The 23,492-nt window shown below is 37.8% G+C and overlaps 1 protein-coding gene across 2 annotated transcripts in view; it reads right to left on the bottom strand.

Annotated features, from left to right (window-relative positions):
- Nucleotides 1-23,492, bottom strand: part of DDR2 (discoidin domain receptor tyrosine kinase 2) — a 228,395-nt gene that overhangs the window by 116,688 nt on the left and 88,215 nt on the right. For both annotated transcript variants that reach the window (XM_053694077.1, XM_053694078.1), the window contains exon 2: nt 4,066-4,177. In XM_053694077.1, coding sequence (XP_053550052.1) covers nt 4,066-4,147 — 82 coding nt within the window. In that variant the 5' untranslated portion in view covers nt 4,148-4,177. The remainder of the gene's footprint in view (nt 1-4,065; nt 4,178-23,492) is intronic.

The following is a 23,492-nucleotide window of genomic DNA, read 5'->3' as shown; positions in this document are numbered from 1 at the left end:
TGCTAGTTAATGTGTGCCATATAGATAACATTATGCTCACTCCCATGGAGTTACCTAGGAGTCAGCTCTGATTGTCTAAAATGCAAGTTTTTCAAAAGAACTGAGATAAGGGGGCAGTCTGCAGAGGATTAGATACAGGGTAATCACAGAGGTATAAAGTATATTAATATAACTTTTGTTTATGCAAAACTGGGGAATGTTTAATAAAGGGATTATCTGTCTTTTTAAACAATAAAAAATCTGGAGTAGCCTGTCCCTTTAACATTTAGTAACTTGGTAGTTTTTAGAAAAAACAAACTAGCATTTCAGAGTACAGCATTTACTATTTCTAACTCAGTGGTGTAAAAGACTTGTTTAGTGCATGCCACCTTCACCAGCGATCAACTCAGTCACAAAAGACATGCTAATATATTTATATTAACAAAAAATATTCATTTGTTTTTATTGAATATATGTACATTTCTCAGTTTTGCATAACCAACGCAGTTATATTAATATGCTTTTTACCTCAGTGATTACCTTGTATCTAAGCCTAAGCAGACTGCCCCCTTATCTCAGTTCTTTTGACAGACTTGCATTTTATCCAATCAGTGCTGAATCCTAGGTAACTCCAGGGCATAAGCAAAATGCTATCTTTATGACGCTCATGAACTAATTCCCTCTAGTTGTGAAAAACTGTCAAATGCACTGAAATTAGAGGCGCCCTTCAGGGGATTGGAAATTAGCATATGAGCCTACCTAGGTTTAGCTTTCATCTAAGAATACCAAGAGAACAAAGCAAATTTGATGATAAAAGAAAATTGGAAAGGTGTTTACAATTACATGCCCTATCTGAATCATGAAAGTTTAATTTTGACTTTCAAAATAGTAGTAAATAGGCATACACATTATTGTTTTTTTTTTTAATGAATGCAAATTCGTAACAAAAAAGATATTAAAGGAGCAGTCTAGTCCAAAACAAACTTTCATTATTCAGATAGGGCATGTAATTTTAAACCATTTTCCAATTTACTTCTATTACCAATTTTGCTTTGTTCTCTTGGTATTCTTAGTTTAAAGCTAAATCTAGCAGGCTCATGTGCTAATTTCTAAGCCCTTGAAGGCCGCCTCTCAGCTCAGGGCATTTTGACAGTTTTTCACCACTAGAGGGTTTTAGTTCATGTGTTTCATATAGATAACACTGTGCTCACGCACGTGGAGTTCCTAGGAGCCCGCACTGATTGGCTAAAATGCAAGTTTGTCAAAAGAACTGAAATAAGGGGCAGGTTGCAGAGGCTTAGATACAAGGTAATCACAGAGGTAAAAAGTATATTAATATAACTGTGTTGGTTATGCAAAACTAGGGAATGGGTAATTAAGGGATTATCTATCTTTTAAAACAATAAATATTCTGGTGTAGACTGCCCCTTTAATTTCATTTTCATGAAATGAATATCCAAACGAATATGCCAACTAAAGGAAAAGAAAATGAAGAAATACTGATGACATTTATTAGCATTCATTTATTTTCTTTAAAATACTTACCTTCAGCACGCTGGAGAGCCGTGCTAATCCCAACCCTTTTTCATAGAGCCCCAAGAATGTCCTTTAGTGCAGGCCCTTGGATCCGCTGCTCTAAGCCTCCGATAAGCGTGACGTGGCTCTATGAAGTAGGGTCGGGATAAGCACGGCGCTGCAGCACGCTAGAGGTAAGTATAACGCTACAGGTGCAGTTTTTCACTTGTAGCAAAGGAACATTTACATTTGTTTAACGAAAACAAATGTAAATGTTCCACAACTATTCAGTATTAATTTAGTTAAAAACAAAACTAATACCGAATTGTGCAGCAGACGAATATTCAAGGAAACTAATTTCCCTGAATATTTTTTTCTGAAAGATTTGGCGAACCAAAATTTTTAACGCTGCACGTATCTAGTTGTAAAGCACGCAATTTGTCAAGTCAAATTTAAAAACCCGACAGCTTTGTAAACTGCTGCATGGTGCAATCATTTTTTAATAGCTATTTTAGTGGTTATTGGCATTTCGACAAAGTTTAACAGTGTAAAAGCACCTTAAATATTTTAAATATATATGGAAAATAAACAAATATTATGAACTGTTTAAAATTAAATATAAAGTATACAATGTATTGAAATTAATCAAAATATAAATGTTCATAATATGACTAGAAGTACTAGTGTTACTGATAAACATGTTAAACTAGAATTGTATTACTGTCCACTAAAAACTATTATCAAATATTTTCTGATTGTCTTCTTTTTCAAATATCAGTTTGACAATAAGGGAAACGCAGACAATTCCTATCTTGAAGGTAGTATCTGATGAAGCTGAACATGCGCAACAGAGATAAAATAAACTAATTGCAGGTAAATAACTTGGTGAAGATGGAGAGAAATCAACAATGCTCAATAACTTAAAGGGACACTGAATCCAAATTTTTTTCTTTCGTGATTCAGATAGAGCATGCAATTTTAAGCAACTTTCTAATTTACTCCTATTATCAATTTTTCTTCGTTCTCTTGCTATCTTTTTTTGAAAAAGAAAGCATCTAAGCTTTTATTTTGGTTCAGGACTCTGGGCAGCACGTTTTAAATGGTGGATGAATTTTTCCACTAATCAGCAAGAACAACCCAGGTTGTTCACCAAAAATGGTCCGGCATCTAAACTTACATTCTTGCATTTCAAATAAAGATACCAAGAGAATGAAGAAAATGTGATAATAGGAGTAAATTAGAAAGTTGCTTAAAATGTCATGCTCCATCTGAATCACAAAAGAAAAAAATTGGGTTCAGTGTCCCTTTAAGGTAATATTAGTTTACTGACTGAATGATTAAAAATAGCTCCCTTTAAAAGTCGGCCATTTTGACACCAATCAGCAATCGCTTCCCAGGGTTCTGAACCAAAAATGGGCCGACTTGTAAGCTTACATTCCTCCTTTTTCAAATAAAGATACCAAGAGAATGAAGAGAAATTTTAAATAGGGGGTACATTTATCAAGGAGCTAGCCTTCTGGCTCTCCGGAAACAGGATTTAAGAAGCAGCCGGATAACAAGAGAATTAAATAAATATGATACAATGGGGCCCATTTATCAAAGGGCTTGCGGACCTGATCCGACACTGCGGATCAGGTCCGCAAGACCTCGCTAAATGCGGAGAGCAATACGCTCTCCACATTTAACATTGCACCAGCAGCTCACAAGAGCTGCTGGTGCAACGCCGCCCCCTGCTGACTCGCGGCCAATCGGCCGCCAGCAGGGAGCTGTCAATCAACCCGATCGTATTCGATCGGGTTGATTTCCGGCGGTTCCTGTCCGCCTGCTCAGAGCAGGCGGACAGGGTTATGAAGCAGCGGTCTTTAGACCGCTGCTTCATAACTTGTGTTTCTGGCGAGTCTGAAGACTCGCCAGAAACACGGCCCTTCAAGCTCCATACGGAGCTTGATAAATGGGCCTGAATAAGTGAACTGGAAAGTTGTTTAAAATCTTATGCTCTATCTGAATCATGAAAGAAAAAAAATTCTGGTTTCATTTCCGTTTAAACCCATTCTTAAGCAACAGATACACATATATGGAGATTCTCGTTAAAGGGATAGAAAGGTCACAACTGAAATGGGGTGCATTTCAATTTTAAATAAAACTTTTTTGCAATATCCTTTCATTTTTTACGTTTTTCAGTGGCATATGCACATATGCTGCGAAAGCCCATGCACTGGTATTCAAGCTCAGAGAACTGACAGTGGTGTGCATTGTGCCTGTGGAGACTTAATTTGTGTAATGCAAGCCACTACTGGCTCTCTGAGAAGGTGTGGTGTTTGAATACTGGTGCACAGGTCCTTACAGCATATGTGCGTATGCCACTGAACATTTTCAGTTTTGACCTTTCTATTCCTTTAAGGAATGGATGGATAATTTCCTTCCCTGACTAATATATTCAGTACTGACTACAAGCAGATTGGAAGATTTTTCTACTGGCACAGAGAATGGTTTTTACAGGATTTGCTTGGATAGGCCCTTATCCCAGAGCAGAATTTAGAGAAATGTTATTTTATGAGACAGGACACTCACCTGGATTGACCTGTGATTCCACACAACTCAAAATTTGTAGAAATAAGGACAAGACGAGGGGAATTTTGTTTCTTGAAAACATTTTTTTTCCTATCTATGAGGCTGTTTAAACCTGTAGGGAAATATATATACATATAATTACTATACAATATAGATATACATCAAACATTTCAAACACATATTCTTCTGAAAATTGGACATTATAACATTTTTAAGAATTATTAATATTATTATTATTATACTTTATTTATAAAGCGCCAACATATTCCGCAGCGCTGTCCATGGATACAATTCACTTAGATAAAACAATGTTATAAAACGTGTAAGAGACAAGACATTTTAAAAACACATACAGGAGGAATTAAGGACCCTATCCCCGTGGGAACTTACAATCTAGGGGCGCGATCCGATATAGATCGCAGTTTGCGGCGCAAGCGAGGGAACCGGCGTCGCCCGCAGTTTCAGCTCGCAACTCGAGCTATCCCATATAAGTCGCCGTCAGATGCTAACGTGCCGTAAGTCTCACAAACCAGCGATGTCCAGAAATCTGCGCAAGTACAAATTTCTGGCGTCGCCAGTGACTTGCGGCACGTTAGAAACTGCCGGCGCCTATAAAACCTGACTAAAGTCTAAAACACCCGCACTGTCTAACACGCCTCCCTAACATAGCCCGACACGTCTAACCCTCTATCCGCTATCCCCCCTCACTAGCCTAACAATAAAAAAGCTATTAACCCCTAAACCGCCGCTCCCGTACCCCGCCGCCAGCTATATTATATCTATAACCCCCTAAAGTGAGCCCCTAACACCGCCGCCATCTATATTAAAATTATTAACCCCTAATGTAAGCCCCTTACACCGCCGCCATCTCTATTAAAATGATTAACCCCTAATTTAATCTACCTACCCCGCCGCCAGCTATATTATCTATATTAACCCTAAGTATATTATAGTTAATATAGGTATTACATTATATATATTAACTATATTAACCCTAATTATATTAGGGTTAATATAGTTAATATAGTTACTATAGTATTTATATTAACTATATTAACTCTATCTAACCCTAACTAAATTTATATTAAATTAATCTAATTCATTTATAAACTAAAATATACCTATTTAAATCTAAATACTTACCTATAAAATAAACCATAAGATAGCTACAATATAATTAATAATTACATTGTAGCTATGTTAGGGTTAATATTTATTTTACAGGTAAATAGTTAATTATTTTAACTAGGTATAATAGATATTAAATAGTTATTAACTATTTAATATCTACCTAGTTAAAATAATTACCCAATTACCTGTAAAATAAATCCTAACCTAAGTTACAAATACACCTACACTATCAATAAATTTAATAAACTACAAACATCTATCTAAAAATACAATTAAATTAACTAAACTAAATTACAAAAAAAAACAAACACTAAATTACAAAAAATAAAAAAATGATTACAAGATTTTTAAGCTAATTACACCTATTCTAAGCCCCCTAATAAAATAATAAACCCCCAAAATAAAAAAAAATCCCTGCCCTATTCTAAATTAAACAAATTTCAAAGCTCTTTACCTTACCAGCCCTTAAAAGGGCCTTTTGTGGGGCATGCCCCAAAGAATTCAGCTCTTTTGCATACAACAAATACAATCCCCCCCCCCATTACAACCCACCACCCACATACCCCTATTCTAAAACCACCCCCCTGAAAAAAGCCTAACACTACCCCCCTGAAGATCTCCCTACCTTGTCTTCACCACACCGGGCCGAACTCCTGATCCGATCCGGGCGATGTCTTCCTCCAAGCGGCAAAGAAGAATTCTTCCTCCGGCGATGTCTTCCTCCAAGCGGCAAAGAAGAATTCTTCCTCCGGCGACGTCTTCCTCCAAGCGGCAGCAAAGTCTTCATTCTTCCGGCGGCATCTTCAATCTTCTTTCTTCGCTCCGCCGCCGCGGATCATCCATCCAGGCCGACGACTGAACGACGAATGAGGTACCTTTAAATGACGTCATCCAAGATGGCGTCCGCCGAATTCCGATTGGCTGATAGGATTCTATCAGCCAATCGGAATTAAGTTAAAAAAATCTGATTGGCTGATTGAATCAGCCAATCAGATTCAAGTTCAATCCGATTGGCTGATCCAATCAGCCAATCAGATTGAGCTTGCATTCTATTGGCTGTTCCGATCAGCCAATAGAATGCGAGCTCAATCTGATTGGCTGATTGGATCAGCCAATCGGATTGAACTTGAATCTGATTGGCTGATTCAATCAGCCAATCAGATTTTTTTAACTTAATTCCGATTGGCTGATAGAATCCTATCAGCCAATCGGAATTCGGCGGACGCCATCTTGGATGACGTCATTTAAAGGTACCTCATTCGTCGTTCAGTCGTCGGCCTGGATGGATGCTCCGCGGCGGCGGAGCGAAGAAAGAAGATTGAAGATGCCGCCGGAAGAATGAAGACTTTGCTGCCGCTTGGAGGAAGACGTCGCCGGAGGAAGAATTCTTCTTTGCCGCTTGGAGGAAGACATCGCCGGAGGAAGAATTCTTCTTTGCCGCTTGGAGGAAGACATCGCCCGGATCGGATCAGGAGTTCGGCCCGGTGTGGTGAAGACAAGGTAGGGAGATCTTCAGGGGGGTAGTGTTATGCTTTTTTAAGGGGGGTTTGGGTGGGTTTAGAATAGGGGTATGTGGGTGGTGGGTTGTAATGGGGGGGGGATTGTATTTGTTGTATGCAAAAGAGCTGAATTCTTTGGGGCATGCCCCACAAAAGGCCCTTTTAAGGGCTGGTAAGGTAAAGAGCTTTGAAATTTGTTTAATTTAGAATAGGGCAGGGATTTTTTTTTATTTTGGGGGTTTATTATTTTATTAGGGGGCTTAGAATAGGTGTAATTAGCTTAAAAATCTTGTAATCTTTTTTTTATTTTTTGTAATTTAGTGTTTTTTTTTTTTGTAATTTAGTTTAGTTAATTTAATTGTATTTTTAGATAGATGTTTGTAGTTTATTAAATTTATTGATAGTGTAAGTGTATTTGTAACTTAGGTTAGGATTTATTTTACAGGTAATTGGGTAATTATTTTAACTAGGTAGATATTAAATAGTTAATAACTATTTAATATCTATTATACCTAGTTAAAATAATTAACTATTTACCTGTAAAATAAATATTAACCCTAACATAGCTACAATGTAATTATTAATTATATTGTAGCTATCTTATGGTTTATTTTATAGGTAAGTATTTAGATTTAAATAGGTATATTTTAGTTTATAAATGAATTAGATTAATTTAATATAAATTTAGTTAGGGTTAGATAGAGTTAATATAGTTAATATAAATACTATAGTAACTATATTTACTATATTAACCCTAATATAATTAGGGTTAATATAGTTAATATATATAATGTAATAACTATATTAACTATAATATACTTAGGGTTAATATAGATAACATAGCTGGCGGCGGGGTAGGTAGATTAAATTAGGGGTTAATAATTTTTATATAGGTGGCGGCGGTGTAAGGGGTCAGATTACGGGATAGATAAGGTAGATGACAGCGGTGTAAGGGGTTCTAATTAGGGGATAGATAAGGTAGATGGCGGCGGTTTTAGGGGCTCACAGTAGGGGGTTAGTTTATGTAGATGGCGGCGGGGTCCGGGAGCGGCGGTTTAGGGGGTAATAACTTTATTAGGGATTTCGGGGGGGGGGGTGGATCGCGGTTGACAGGGAGATAGACATTGCGCATGCGTTAGGTGTTAGGTTTATTTTAGAAGATCGCGGTTGACAGGGAGATACACATTGCGCATGCGTTAGGTGTTAGGTTTATTTTAGCAGCCAGTTTAGGGAGTTACGGGGCTCCAATAGTCAGCGTAAGGCTTCTTACGGCTGCTTTTTGTGGCGAGGTGAAAATGGAGTAAGTTTTCTCCATTTTCGCCACGTAAGTCCTTACGCTGCATATTGGATACCAAACTGCGCTGGTTTGGTATACCTGCCTATGGCCCAAAAAACTACGGGCGACGGCAGAAATATACGCGCGTAACTTCTAGGTTACGCCGTATATGTGATACCAAATCAGCGTAAATATTGGCGTCGCCGGCTTTTGCGGGCGACGCTTTATATCGGATCGACCCCCTAGAAGGGTAGGAGGTTGAGAAGCAGGAGGTGAGGACTGCAAGATTGAGAAAGATGTTAATGCAGAGTTAGATGAGGGGAATGTTAGGTAAGTGAAATTAATTTATTATTGAGTTGGGTGGTAGGTTTCTCTGAGCAAAAAAGTCTTCAGGGAGCATTTAAAAGAAGAATGATTAGGGGAAAGCCTGACAGCACGAGGCAGAGTGTTCCAGAGGGTAGGTGATGCACAACAGAAGTCCTGCAGTCTAGCATGGGAAGAGGTGATAGTCGAAGATGCAAGGAGCAGGTCATTATTGGATCTTAGTGGGCGGGCTGGAGTATACTTGTTTATTAGAGAGGATAGTAAAGGGGAGCGGCGTTGGTTAGAGCTTTGTATGAAAGGGTGAGAATTTTGAATTTAATTCTGCTGTGAATGGGGAGCAAATGAAGGGACGTGCAGAGAGGTGCAGCAGATACAGAGCGACGGCAAAGGTGGATTAGCCTGGCAGAGGCATTTAGGATGGATTGAACGGGCGAGAGGGGGGAAAGAGGAAGGCTGGTAAGTAGGTTATTGCAGTAGTCAAGTCGGGAATCAACAAAGGAGTGGATTATTTACTTTGTGGTGTAATTGCTCAGAAAAGGGTGAAACTTGGAAATATTGCGTAGGTCGTTGCGGCAGAATAAAGAAAATGATTGGATGTAGGGGTTGAAGGATAGATTTGAGTCAAGTGTAACTCAGAGGCAGCGGACTTGGGGCGATGGGGAGATGGTGATGCCATCAACAAAGTAGAAAAGTCAAAAGTTGGCATAGAGCTTGAGGGGGGGGGGATTAGAAGGAGCTCAATCTTGGACATGTTAATCTTCAGGTGGTGAGAGGCCATCCAGGAAGAAATACCAGATAAGCAGTCGCTGATATGAGAAAGGACAGAGGGGGAGAGAGCGGGGGTGGAGAGGTAGATCTGGGTGTCATCAGCATAGAGGTGGTATTTGAACCCATAACTGTTGATAAGTTTACCCAGTGAAGAAGTATACATGGAGAAGAGTAGAGGACCCAGACCATGTCCTTGAGGTACTCCAACAGACAGAGGCATTGGAGAGGAGGAGTCACCAGCAAATGACACAGAAAAAGACCTGTGAGAAAGATAAGAGTGAATCCAATAAAGAGCAATGTCACGGAGGCCAAAATAGCTAAGGGTATGTTGGAGGAGCGGGTGGTCAACTGTGCCGAAGGCAGCTGAGAGGTTATGTAAGATAAGTATGGAGTAGTGGCCATTACTTTTAGCAGAAAGAAGATCGTTAGTAACCTTGGTAAGGGCAGTCTCAGTTGAGTGTTTGGGGTGGAATCCATATTGCAGGGTTCAAGTAAGGAGTTGGTGGACAGGAAGTGGGTTATGCGATTGTAAACTAGTTTTTCAAGGAGTTTTGATGTTAGTGGAAGCAGTGATATGGGACGGTAGTCTGCCAGGTCTTGAGCAGTAAACACAGACAGGGGTGGAGGAGCAGGTGGGTAGAGGAGAGCGTTAACGGTGGAGAAGAGTCGTTTAGGGTTTGTGGAAAGAGTAGATATGAGAGAAGAGAAGTAGGCTTGCTTGGCTAAATGAAGGGCAGAAGTGTATGAACGAAGAATAAACTTATAGTGTATGAAATCAGGTTCAGAATGAGTTTTTCTCCAGGCACACTCAGCAGTACGGGAGTATTTTTGCATATAGCGTGTTTGATGAGAGGGCTGTAACTGACGGCGTGATGTTTTGCGCAGTTGGGGAGGGGCAAGTGTGTCTAGTGCCGAGGAGAGAGTTTTATTGTAGTTGTGTGAATTATTTAAAGGAACCATTGTATTAAAATGGTATGTCAGTTGAAATTAAAGGGACATGAGGCCTAACATTTTTCTTTTATGAAAATATAGAGCTTACAATTTTAAACAACTTTCAGATTTACTTCTATTATCAAATTAATTAACTCATACACCACCTTTGGGGCTGCGTATAGCAATCTGCCCGATCCTATACGATCTGGCTGATTGACGCTGATTGGCCGCAAATCTGCAGGGGGCGGTATTGCTACAGCGTATCATGTCCGCTAGACTTTAATAAATTGACCCCCAAGAAAGTGAGCACAAAGTTATCTATATGGCACACATGAACTAGTGCTGTCAAGCTGTGAAAAACGAGGTGGCCTTAGAAAATTAGCATACAAGCCTACCTAGGTTTAGCTTTCAACAAAGAATAACAAGAGAACAAAGCAAATTTGATGATAAAAATTAATTTTATTTCTGAAACCCAAACATTTTCTTTCATGATTCAGATAGAGAATGCAATTTCAAAAAACGTTCTAATTTACTTCTATTATCAAATTGTATTTGTCATTTTGGTATCTTTTGTTGAAAAGCAGAGATGTAAGCTCAGGAGTGTGCACATATCTGGAGCACTATATGGCAGCAGTTTTGCAAGAATATTATTAATTTGCAAAAACACTAGATAGCAGCACTATTTCCTGCCAGGTATAGCTCCAGACACCTACCTAAGCATCTCTTCAACAAAGAATACTATATGAACAAGCAATGCAGGGGGTTAGCAATACAGACTTAGGTAGCAGTATTGTAAGATCATCTGTTCACATCTCTTAAGTGAACATTTATAGTGAGGCACAAATAATTATACAAGAATTGAACAAGGATTGGACAAGGGATAAGATTTATACACTGTCTGACTATTTTGTAAAAATGCTAAATATCTTCATATTCCTTTTTGCCACCTTTTGTCTGTTTAACAAACTACTTTACTCAATTACTCCTTACCCCTCACCACCTGAACTACTCATTAGCCCCTCTCTCTTAACCTCACCTTACTTTTGTATTCATGAACTTCACACATTCCTTAAGACTCTCTCTCCCCCTTGCAACTCACTACTGCAAATCCGCATCTCATCTCATGTCACTCTCCCTCTTGCTCATACTAGCTGCTGGCGACAACTCCCCTAATCCTGGTCCCCCACAACTTCCTTGCCCTGCACACCCATGTGTGCCCTTCAATAGACTTCAAAAACAAAACTCAATCTCTTAATCTCATTCCTCTTGCATCTAAAGCCACCACCCCCTTCAGTTGCGCACTTTGGAACTCTCGCTCTGTTTGCAACAAGCTCACTTCTATCCATGACCTCTTTATCTCCCACTCTCTCAATCTTCTGGCTCTCACAGAAACCTGACTCTCTCTTTCAGACACTGCTTCCTCTGCTGCACTGTGACATGGGTGTCTCCACTTCAGCCACACTCCTAGGTCTGACAGTAGACAAGGAGGTAGTGTTGGTATTTTACTTTCCTTTTGTTGCACCTTTCAACAAATACAGCCCTTTTCTTCCCTCACATATTCTTCATTGGGAACACACATGATTCGCTTATTCTCTCCCCTCTCTATATCTGTCTCCATATCGCTCTCTGTCATATACCACCCCTCTGGCTCCTCAACTTTATTTCTTGATCACTTTGCTGCCTGGCTACCTTATTTCCTTTCCTCAGACACCCCTGCCCTTATTCTTGGCGACTTCAACCTCCCTATTGAAAATCGCACTGCCTCCTCTGCAATTCACTTCCTCTTTCTACCTGTCTCAATGGACTGACTCTCCCACTCACAAATATGGCCACTCCCTTGATCTGATTTTCAGCTATCGATGCACTATCTCAAACTTCACAAACTCCCCTTTTACTCTTTCTGACTATCATCTCCTCACTTGTAACATCTCATCCCTCCCTACAACTCTCCCTCCTTCTACCCCTCAGACTAAACTTCACAGAAGTATCAAGTCACTAGATCAGCAACAGCTCGCTAGCTCTCTTGAACCTCTTCTCTCTTCTATCCCCTCTTTTTCCTGTCCTGATGAATCTATCTGCCACTATAACTCCACCCTTACATTGGTCCTTGATAATCTGGCCCCATCTACCATAGCTCGGAAAACATACACTCATCCTCAGCCCTGGCATACTCCTCTGACACAGTACCTACGTAGATGTTCCCAAACTGCTGAGCGACACTGGAGGAAATCTCGGAGTTCTGCTGACTTTCTTCACTATAAATTCATCTTGAACTCTTACTATTCTGCCCTTAATCTTTATAAGCAGCATTACTTCTTCACTCTTATCTCTACTCTTTCTTCAAATCCAAAATATCTGTTCTCCACATTCAATACTCTTCTCTGCCCACCCCCACCTCTCACCACAACTTTTCTCTCAGCTCAAGATTTTGCAAGCTACTTCAACAACAAAATCGACTCCATCAGAAATGAAATCAGCTCTCAACACTCTACCGGTCTCCCACCCCCTTAAAAGCTCACAATCATCCAAATCCCACATAGCCATAAATTTAGCTCTTTTGCCCCTTTTACAGAGGAAGAAATTTCTGCCCTTATACTATGCTCTCACCTCACTACCTGTCCCCTCGACCCCATCCCCTCACAACTATTCCCCTCCCTCTCTTCTACCCTTACCCTTATACTCACACACATCTTCAACCTCTCCCTCAGCACTGGTATAGTTCCCACCTCTCTTAAACATGCATTAGTCACACCTATCCTCAAAAAAACTTCTCTTGATCCAACCTCCCCATCCAACTACCGCCCTATTTTCCTACTCCTTTTTGCCTCAAAGCTTCTTGAAAAACTAGTATATGCACGTCTATCCAATTTCCTTACATTAAACTCCCTCCTTGATCCACTGCAATCTGGATTTCGCCCCCTTCACTCAACAGAGACAGCAATTGTTAAGGTTACCAACGACCTACTTACAGTAAAATCCAAAGGCCACTTCTCTCTACTTATCCTCCTTGATCTGTCTGCAGACTTTGATACTGTCGACCACCCTCTTTTGCTCCTTACCCTCCAATCCTTTGGCATCTGCGACACGGCTCTCTCTTGGTTCTCTTCCTTTCTGTCTAACTGTACCTTTAGTGTAGTCTTCTCTGGGGCATCCTCTGCCCCGTTACCTCTTTCTGTTGGGGTACCGCAAGGCTCTGTCCTTGGTCCCCTTCTCTTCTAAATCTACACTTCCTCATTAGGTTCCTTAATAAAGTCCCATGGGTTTCACTATCATCTGTATGCCGACAATACCCAAATCTACCTCTCTGCACCAGAATTATCTCCTTCATTGCTAACCCGTGTCACTAACTGTCTCTCTCATATCTCATCTTGGATATCCTCTCACTACCTCAAGCTAAATCTCTCCAAAACTGAGCTCCTTATTTCCCCCCCTTCTTCCAAAATCTCCACACCCCATGTCTCTATAACTTGATAACTCCATCATTACCCCAACCTCACATGCCCGATGTCTTGGGGTCACACTTGGCTCGGATCTTTCTTTCACTCCTCACATTCAGTCCTTGGCTAAAGCCTGCTGCTTCCACCTTAAAACCATCGCTAAAATCAGACATTTCCTTACACAAGACACAACTAAGATTTTAATCCACTCTCTCTTCCTTTCCCAACTTGACTACTGCAACTCCATCCTCTCTGGTCTCCCTAGCTGCCGCATAGCTCCTTTACAATCCATAATGAATACCTCTGCCAGGCTCATCTTCCTTACACGTCGCTCTTCATCTGCCGCACCTCTCTGCCAATCCCTTCACTGGCTTCCTCTTGCCTCCAGGATTAAACACAAAATTCTCATTCTGATTGATAAAGCCCTCAATTGCATTGCTCCTCCCTACATCTCAGACCTTGTCTCCAGATACTCCCCCGACCCCTTTGCCCCACTCATGATCTCCTACTCTCCTCCTCTATAGTTACCTCCTCACATTCCCATTTACAAGACTTCTCCAGACTGGCTCCCACCTTATGGAACTCTCTGCTTCGCTCCACAAGACTCTCCCCTAGTTTTAAAAGCTTCAAGTGCTCCCTGAAGACTCTACTATTCAGGGACGCATACAACCTACACTAATGTTCCTATCTCCATTGCTATCCCCTTAAACCCCATAGCATGTAAGCCTATGAACCCAGCAGTTTGTAGTCCACCTTCATAAAAGCCGACTACAACAGTACAACTCTCGGCAGGACCCTCTACCCATTTGATCCCTGTAATTGTTTTTATATACCACCTATGTTTATAGCGCTGCGGAACCTGTTAGCACTATACAAATACCTGTTAATAAAAAAAATAATAGCAAAGCAAACTTGATAATAGAAGTAAATTGGAAACTTTTTTTAAAAATGTATTTACTGTCTGAATCATAAAAAAATTAAATAGTTAAGTTTTATATCTTTTTAAAGAGACATTTTAAAATTGAGATTATGATATAAAATATGAAGTAAAAAAACCCTTTGTAATATACTTTTATTATTTATTTTGTCCCTTTTTCCTGTAATTTAATTCTGAAAATTGTGGCCTTTCCAATGCTTTGTTAAGTGGAAGTGCAGTCTCCAGATTTAACACTGCTATATTCCACACAGTCATTGGTTGCATACTGTACTGACCCATTTATACTGTCACTGATTGGCCTCAGCAGTGAACGAAACTTACGTTACAACATGGCGGCATTCATTGCATTATTGACTCTAATACTTTGTACGTATTTTTTCAAACCTTTAAAAAAACTCATTAATTAAACAAATAGATCTGCATATTTTTATCAGACTTATCTTTGCTTTGTTTACATAATTCTATTTAAGGCTCGATTTATCATTTAAAGGCAGTCAGGGGCATACATATTTGCCCCTGTCCGCCCAGCTCTCCTCTGGCGGGCAGCAATTAATTGCCGGAATTGAACATTGCACACGAGCGCTATTTTGCGCTCGCTTCCAATTCCTCACCTTGTCCATGCACAGCCAATCACACGCTGGCAGGAGCTGTCAACCTCCCCAGTCGGACAAGACCTGGAAGATTGATATTCTTTACCTAAAAGGTGGAGAAGAGGGTAGGGAATCAGCGGTCTGATGACCTCTGCTTCATAAATACAGATTATTATTATCATTTATTTGTATAGCACCACCAAATTCCATATCGCTAGGATTTCAGGTTCTCTTGTGAGAACCTCCAGCCATAGGGAGGAGAAGGACTTAATAAATCGAGCCCTTAGTATTTATTTAATCCTAACAAGTGGAGCGCAACTGATAGCGAAGATTGTGATACCTTGTGTTCGGTCCTTTGCTAAGAATAACTCACAACCTAATATTACAAGTAGATGATAAAAAAGGGTTAGCCAGAGAATTAATGCGGCTGATTTTTTTTTTTTTTTTTTTAAATAACATTATCTTTATTATCTATCTTTATGCCATGATGATGGTGTTGTCATATACAGAATGTTGTTTTTTTGTGCTTTTCATTAGCAAGGTACAAAGAAGCAATCATCAATTACTCAATGAGAAAGTGACAATCTCAATACATGGTCAGATTAGCTAGATCATTTCATCTAATGTTTATAGCAAATGCATACAAGAAATGAGCATATGCATATAAGAAGACCGAATATGCATATAAGGAAATAGCATATGCATATCAGAAGATAACATATACATATACTAGGAGATAGCATATGCATACAAGAAAATAGCATATGCATATAAAGAGATATCATATACACATAAGAATAGCATATGCATATAAGGAGATAGTATATGCATATAAGGAGATAGCATATACATACAAGAAGATAGCAAATAAGGAGATAGTATATGCATATAAGAAGATGTCATTTGTATATAAGGAGATAGTATATGCATATAAGGAGATATTATATGCATATAAGGAGATAGTATATGCATATAAGGAGATATAACATTTGCATATAAGGAGATAGTATATGCATATAAGGAGATATAACATTTGCATATAAGGAGATAGTATATGCATATAAGAAGATAACATTTGCATATAAGGAGATAGCATTTGCATATAAGGAGATAGTATATGCATATAAGAAGATAACATTTGCATATAAGGAGATAGCATTTGCATATAAGGAGATAGTACATTGAAATAAAAAAGATGTGATGTTCAAATCTTCAATTATTATTATCAAAAATAAATTTAAAATATTACAAAGTTAAATATGAAGTATGAATATTTAAAAAGCAATCAATTACACAAATATATGGCTTAAAACATTGTCTTTTATTGATTTTGTTTTCACATTATTATTTTTTTAAGAATGCAGAATTTTTAATCCAATGATTACTGGCCAGGTTTCAAAATTGGAAATCTGCACTTCATGGATGATCAATAAGCTATTTGAAATCATCAAGTGTTAGAGAAAACTAATTGGTTGGAGGTCGCTAAATGGTTAAGTACTGAATGCTTGAACATAGTCCTCCAGTGTTAGCTAACAATCACCTAGATTACGAGTTTTGCGTTGCGGCTTTTAAAGTTGAAAAAATGGCAATTTCAGCATAAAAGCAGGAATGCACTATTGGGAGTCATGTCTGTATAGCTATACCGCAAGCATTGTAGCCTGTAATGCAACGTCAAACACGCACTCAAAAAAATGCGTTATAGCCTATACCGACACAATCCATACCGCCATCTGAAAGCAGTAGTTATCGATTTTGTGTAACAAAAATGTTTCACAAAACTCATAACTAAACTGTTACAAAGTCCACTAACTCCCATAAACTACCTATTAACCCTTAAACCGAGGCCCTCCCGCATCGCAAACACTATATTAAACTTATTAACCCCAATCTGCCGCCAACCCACATCGTGGCTATTAAATAAACCTATTAACCCCTAATCTGCTGCCCACCCACATCGCCAACACTATTTAAATATATTAACCCCTAAACCACCGCTCCCCGACATTGCATCCATTATAATAAAGTTATTAAAGGGACAGTCAACACCAGAATTTTTATTGTTTAAAAAAATAGATAATCCCTTAATTATCCATTTCCCAGTTTTGCATAACCAACAGGGTTATATTAATACACTTTTTACCTCTGTTATTACCTTGTATCTATGACTCTGCAGACCGCTCCCTTATTTCAGTTCTTTTCACAGACTTGCATTTTAGCCGATCAGTGCTCACTCCTAGGTCACTTCACGTGCATGAGCTCAATGTTATGTATATAAAACACATTTACTAGTGCCCTCTAGTGGTCAAAATGCATTCAGATTAGAGGCAGTCTTCAATGTCTAAGAAATTAGCACATGAACCTCCTATGTTTAGCTTTCAACTAAGAATACCAAGAGAACAAAGCAAAATTGGTGATAAAAGAAAATTTAACTATTAACCCCTAAACCTAACACCCCCTAACTTTAAATTAAAATTACAATATAAGTATATTTAAATAAATAAAAACTTACCTGTGAAATAAAAATAAACCTAACATTAAACTATAAATTAACCCAACTTAACTAATCTAATAAAATGAAAAAAACTACCAATTAAAAATACTAAATTACAATTTTAAAAAAAACAGACACTACGAAAAGAAATTAAAAATCTAAATTACAACTAAAAAAAAGAAATCCTACAAAAATTTTACAAAATCTAAGTTTACAAAAAATAATAAACACTAAATCACGAAAAATAAAAAACACTAATATTACAAAAAAATAAACGAAATTATCAAAAATAAAAACAATTACATCTAATCTATTAGCCCTATAAAAATAAAAAAGCCCCCCAAAATAAAAACACCCCTTAGCCTACAATAAACTACCAATAGCCCTTAAAAGGGCATTTTGTAGGGTATTGCCCTAAAGAAATCACCAACAGTAAAACCCACCACCCAACCAAACCCCCCAAAATAAAAAACCTAACTCTAAAAAAAACCTAAGCTACCCATTGCCGCTAAAGGGGCATTTGTATGGGCATTGCCAATAAAAGGGCATTCAGCTCTATTAAAAAAGCCCAAACCCTAATCTAAAAAAAAAAACACCCAAAAGAAAACCTAACACTAACCCCAGAATATCTACTCACGGTTCCTGAAGTCCGGACATCCATCTCCATCCAGGCGGCAAAGTCTTCATCCAGGCGGCGAGGTCTTTATCCACCCCGGGGGCCTAGATGAAGACTTCTCACTGCCTAGATGTCCGGACTTCAGAAACCGTGAGTAGATCTTCTGGGGTAAGTGTTAGGTTTTTTTAAAAAATTTTGGATGTTTTTTTTTTTAGATTAGGGTTTGGGCTTTGAAAAAGAGCTAGATGCCATTTTAAGGGCAATGCCCATACAAATGCCCCTTTAGAGGCAATGGCTAGCTTAGGTTTTTTTTAGAGTTAGGTTTTTTTATTTTGAGGGGTTGGTTAGGTGGTGGGTTTTACTGTTGGGGGACTTTGTATTTTTTTACAGGTAAAAGAGATGATTTCTTTAGGGCAATGCCCTACAAAAGGCCCTTTTAAGGGCTATTGGTAGTTTATTGTAGGCTAGGGGGTGTTTTTATTTTGGGGGGCTTTTTTATTTTTATAGGGCTATTAGATTAGGTGTAACTGTTTTTATTTTTTATAATTTTGTTTATTTTTTTGTAATCTTAGTGTTTTTTATTTTTCGGGATATTAGTGTTTATTATTTTTGGTTTGGGGTTAATAACATTGTTTAGGTGTCAGCGATGTCGGGGGCAGCAGATTAGGGGTGTTTAGACTTGGGGTTTATGTTAGGGTGTTATGTTTAAACGTAACTTTTTTTTCCCCATAGACATCAATGGGATTGTGTTACGGCGATCCCCATTCCGCACTTCATGTGTTAGTTTTTTTTCTAACACTCTCTCCCCATTGATGTCTATGGGGGAAAGCGTGCACATCAAAGCAGCCTTTGGCTTTTGTGCGGTATGGAGCTTAAAGCCACCATATCGCACGCACAAGGAGGCTTTTCAGAAACTCGTAATGGCAGCGCTATGGAGAGTGAAATAAAGCAACTTTTGTTGCGTTCGTTTCGCACCCTCTATAGCGCAAAACTTGTAATCTAGGTGATAGTGCACCAATTTAGCTTGTAATAGCTCTGAACATAGAAACAACTTGGTGAACGGCAAAAACACATAGAAAAGCCAATTGATTGGACTGAAGAACATTGAAGTGTCAATGAATCGACCTAACCTGTGGGCATGTACTTGTTACAGCTGATTTTAATTGCACTACTATCAAATGATATAAACTGATATCATGCTAAACTTAAAGGGACACAAAACACCTTGAAATTACAAGACTTAAAATGACATAGGGTATAACGTTTCAGAGATCATTAACTCATTGTTTGCTACAATTGTTTATTAAACTTTCCTACTACTGGCCATTTTTGGATGGAGCCAATCTGGACTTGTTACCAGAGTAGATAAGTCTTGGCACTGTCATTTTATAAGCAAACTTGTATTGTTTACCAAATCTTATCTTATCACCCCTGGTAAGACCAATTAGGGACAGATATATATATAGCAGCATTAGGCCTGTGAAGTCTGCAATGTGCACTTCCAATTCTTAGAATTGGAAAGCCCACCATTTTATGAATCAGGATATTAATGTATGAATTATTTATTGAAGTGACCAGGAAATCTGATCAATTGGAATAATGTCCTACGATTGCACTCCTGTTTGTATTGCTGCTTGATTACATTTATCTATATTGACATCATCAGCAACTTTATTAGTGTTGTTAAAAGGATATTAAACACTAAATAAATGCTAGATAGAATGAGACTTGCAAAGAAAAGATTAATCTGAGCATAACATGTAGATGTATTTGTTAGTTTCATTAGCTGGTTAAATATTGGTAAAATAAGTATAAAGGTTTAGAGGCCCATTTATCAATCAATCATTTATCAATTCAACCCAATTGAGTAAGATCGGGTTTATTGACACCTCCCTGCTGGCGGCCCATTGGCCGTGAGTCTGCAGGGGGCAGCGTTGCACCAGCAGCTCTTGTGAGCTGCTAACCAATGCTGAATACGGAGAGCGTATTGCTCTCTGCATTCAGCGAGGTCTTGCGGACCTGATCCACACTGTCGGATCAGGTCCCCAAGGCCGTTGTTAAATAGGCCTCTCAGTGTCTGTAAAACAATAGGAACTGCCATGTTGTAACTTCGGTGATAAAAACACAAAAAAATTACACACGAAAACAACAATAAAATAAATGTGGTCAGAAAAGGATATGTGAATAGCAGTATTCAAGTGTCTTCACAATGTCTTCACAATCTTTAAATGAAGATCAAACGGGTGATGAAAAGCAGTGTTTGGTATTAATATGTTTGAACAACGTCTTGTCCCTCATACACATGAGAAAAAATATACAGAAATAAATAAAAGTATTAATGAATCTCTGGAAACTTTGAAAAGAGATACTAAAGTTATTAAGGTAAATAAATATAACAGGGATTTTTTCAGATTACAAAGAACGTACATTTAGAAGTCAAGGTATACCTAAATACAAAAAGAATAAATCATTTGATAAAAAAGATGGTAAAGTGGAAAATATTCAAAATCGAGGGATGAGATCCTTCATTCCTAAAAGTGATAGAAACATCCATTATCAGAAAAACCTTAACCCTATGGGACCCAATCAACAAATAGGAAGGAGAGATGAGAATGAAAATAAAAACACAGATAAAAATGATTGGGAAACAGAAAAAAAAACTATAATCAAAGATATGATTTACAAAAAAGTTTAAAGGGACACTGAACCCAATTTTTTTTCTTTCGTGATTCAGATAGAGCATGTGATTTTAAGCAACTTTCTAATTTACTCCTATTATCAAATTTTCTTCGTTCTCTTGCTATTTTTATTTGAAAAACAAGGCATCTAAGCTAAGGAGCCAGCCAATTTTTGGTTCAGTACTATGGACAGCACTTGTTTATTGGTGGGTGAATTTATCCACCAATCAGCAAGAACAACCCAGGTTGTTCACCAAAAATGGGCCGGCATCTAAACTTACATTCTTGCTTTTCAAATAAAGATACCAGGAGACTGAAGAAAATTTGACAATAGGACATTAGAAAGTTGCTTAAAATTGCTTAAAATTGCATACTCTATCTGAATCACAAAAGAAAAAAATTGGGTTCAGTGTCCCTTTAAAGGGACAGTCAACACCAGAATTTTTGTTGTTTAAAAAGAAAGATAATCCCTTTATTACCCATTCCCCAGTTTTGCAAAACCAACACTGTTATATTAATACACTTTTTACTTCTGTGACTAACTTGTATCTAAGAATCTTCTGACCGCCCCTAATCACATGACTTTTAGTTCTTATCTATTTACTTGCACTTTAGCCAATTAGTGCAGTGTCTGCCACTAGCCACGGGCGTGATCACAATGCTATCTATATGGCCTACATGAGCTTGCTCTCCCCTGCTGTGAAAAGTAAATAAAATAGAGGCGGCCTTCAAGGGCTTATAAATTATCATATGAGCCTTCCTAGGTTTGTTTTCAACTAAAATACCAAGAGAACAAAGCAAAAATGTTGATAAACGTAAATTAGAAAGTTGTTTAAAATTACATGCCCTATTTGAAACATGAAAGTTTTTTTTGGACTTGACTGTCCCTTTAAGTATGATTTCAGAAGCAGAAACAGATATAAAATTTTAGAGATAATTAATGAAGACAGGGAGGATTCTTTTTTAGACTCCAGAAAAAGGAAAAATATACTAGATCAGGACCTTTTTCCAAAAGAAGATGGGGAGCCCCAGAAGGGAAATGTTTGAAAGGGGAGAAAATAGGAAGATACTAAAATTCATGCAACAAAATAGTCATCGGATTCTATCTAATAATGAACAAGAAAAGAAAGGGATTTTTAATTTATCTAAAAAATCAATAACAAAGAACCAAGCGGGAGTTTTAAGTAAGGGTCTTACATTTGCCCCCAGTCAAAAACTTAATAAATTTGATGCATACATTGGGGTTCAGAAATTTATTAGAAATTTGTCAATTAAAAATATTTTTTTAAATAACCCATCAGTTAATAGTACAGCTTTCATTAATGTAGGGACAAAATTGGTAGTGATAATGAACTAAAATTAAACATAAATCTAAATTGAATTCAGTATAGTGTAAATCAGGACCTATAGAAATATTTCTAGGGCTAGTTGAAAGAGATCTAAGATCCTTAAAAATAATTACAATCATAACCTCAAACAACAAGAACAATCAGCACTGAAAGAGTTAAAATCAGATAATAATATAGCAATAAAACCTGCTGATAAGGTTGTAATTTTGGACATAGACAAATATTTGACAGAATTTGAAAGATGTCTAAAGGATGTTTCTACATACAAAAAATTAAAATACAACCCCATGGAGATATTTAAGAAAAAATTAGAGATATATTTATTGGAAGGCAACAGTAAAGGAATATTATAATCCACATGAATTCAAATCAATGAATAATAAATTCCCCAAAATTGCTACCTTTTACATTTTGCCAAAGATTCACAAGAATAAAGAAAATCCCCCCCGGGAGAACTATTGTCTCTGGGGTGGAATCCCTTACAAGTGGCTTATCAAAATACCTTGACATATGTTTACAACCAACAGTAAACAAGACAGTTTACTAAATATAATTAAGAACCTAAAATGGAAAGATGATTATTGGTTGGTTACAAGAGACGTGACATCATTATACACAATTATCCATAAGGACATGGGGTTAGAATCAGTAAAAACTATCCTATATAAACTCAAAGACCTGAAACCTTCTCATATAGAATATACCCTGACTGGTGTTGAAGTAATTTTAGATACAATTTTTTTCTGGTTTGATCAGGATTTTTATTTACAGAGGGTACGGCAATGGGGACTCTTTTCGCCCCCAGCTATGCCAATCTGTTCATGGCAGCTTGGGAGAATCTGTGGGTGCACAGTGGACATAGATGGGGGCGAAATGTTATTGCCTATCGTCAGTACATAGACAATATCTTATAAATTTGAAAAGGTCCCAAGGTAGAACTTAATACATTCCTATGTCACCTTCAATACAACGATTGGAATATTCAGTTTTCATGGGAGTACAACAAACAGGAAATAAACTTTTTGGACTTAGAAATATATAGAGAGGAGGGTATAATTAAGACAAAAAACTTTTTTTTAAAAGTTGATGTTAACAATTTTATTGGATTGGATAGCTGTCACTTTAAGAAATGGATCGAGAATGTCCCCAAGGGACAATTCAACAGAATGAGACGAAACTATACAGATGTGACAGTATTCAAAGAACAATCTATTCTTTTAAATGATAGATTTCTGAAAAAAATATTTTAAAAAAGAGGATCTAGATACAACCAGAGATTAGATGTCGCAATATAAAAATAAAGAACTCCCTACAGAAAACAGAAATCTATCCTTTATATTGAATTATAATAACTAGAGTAGACCTTAGAAAAATAATAGAAAAACACTGGAGTGTATT

The sequence above is a fragment of the Bombina bombina genome, chromosome 10 (genome assembly GCF_027579735.1).
Source record: "Bombina bombina isolate aBomBom1 chromosome 10, aBomBom1.pri, whole genome shotgun sequence".
NCBI classification, from domain to species: domain Eukaryota; kingdom Metazoa; phylum Chordata; class Amphibia; order Anura; family Bombinatoridae; genus Bombina; species Bombina bombina.
Note: the sequence above shows the minus strand (reverse complement) of the source record. Positions and strands in the feature narration are given on the sequence as shown.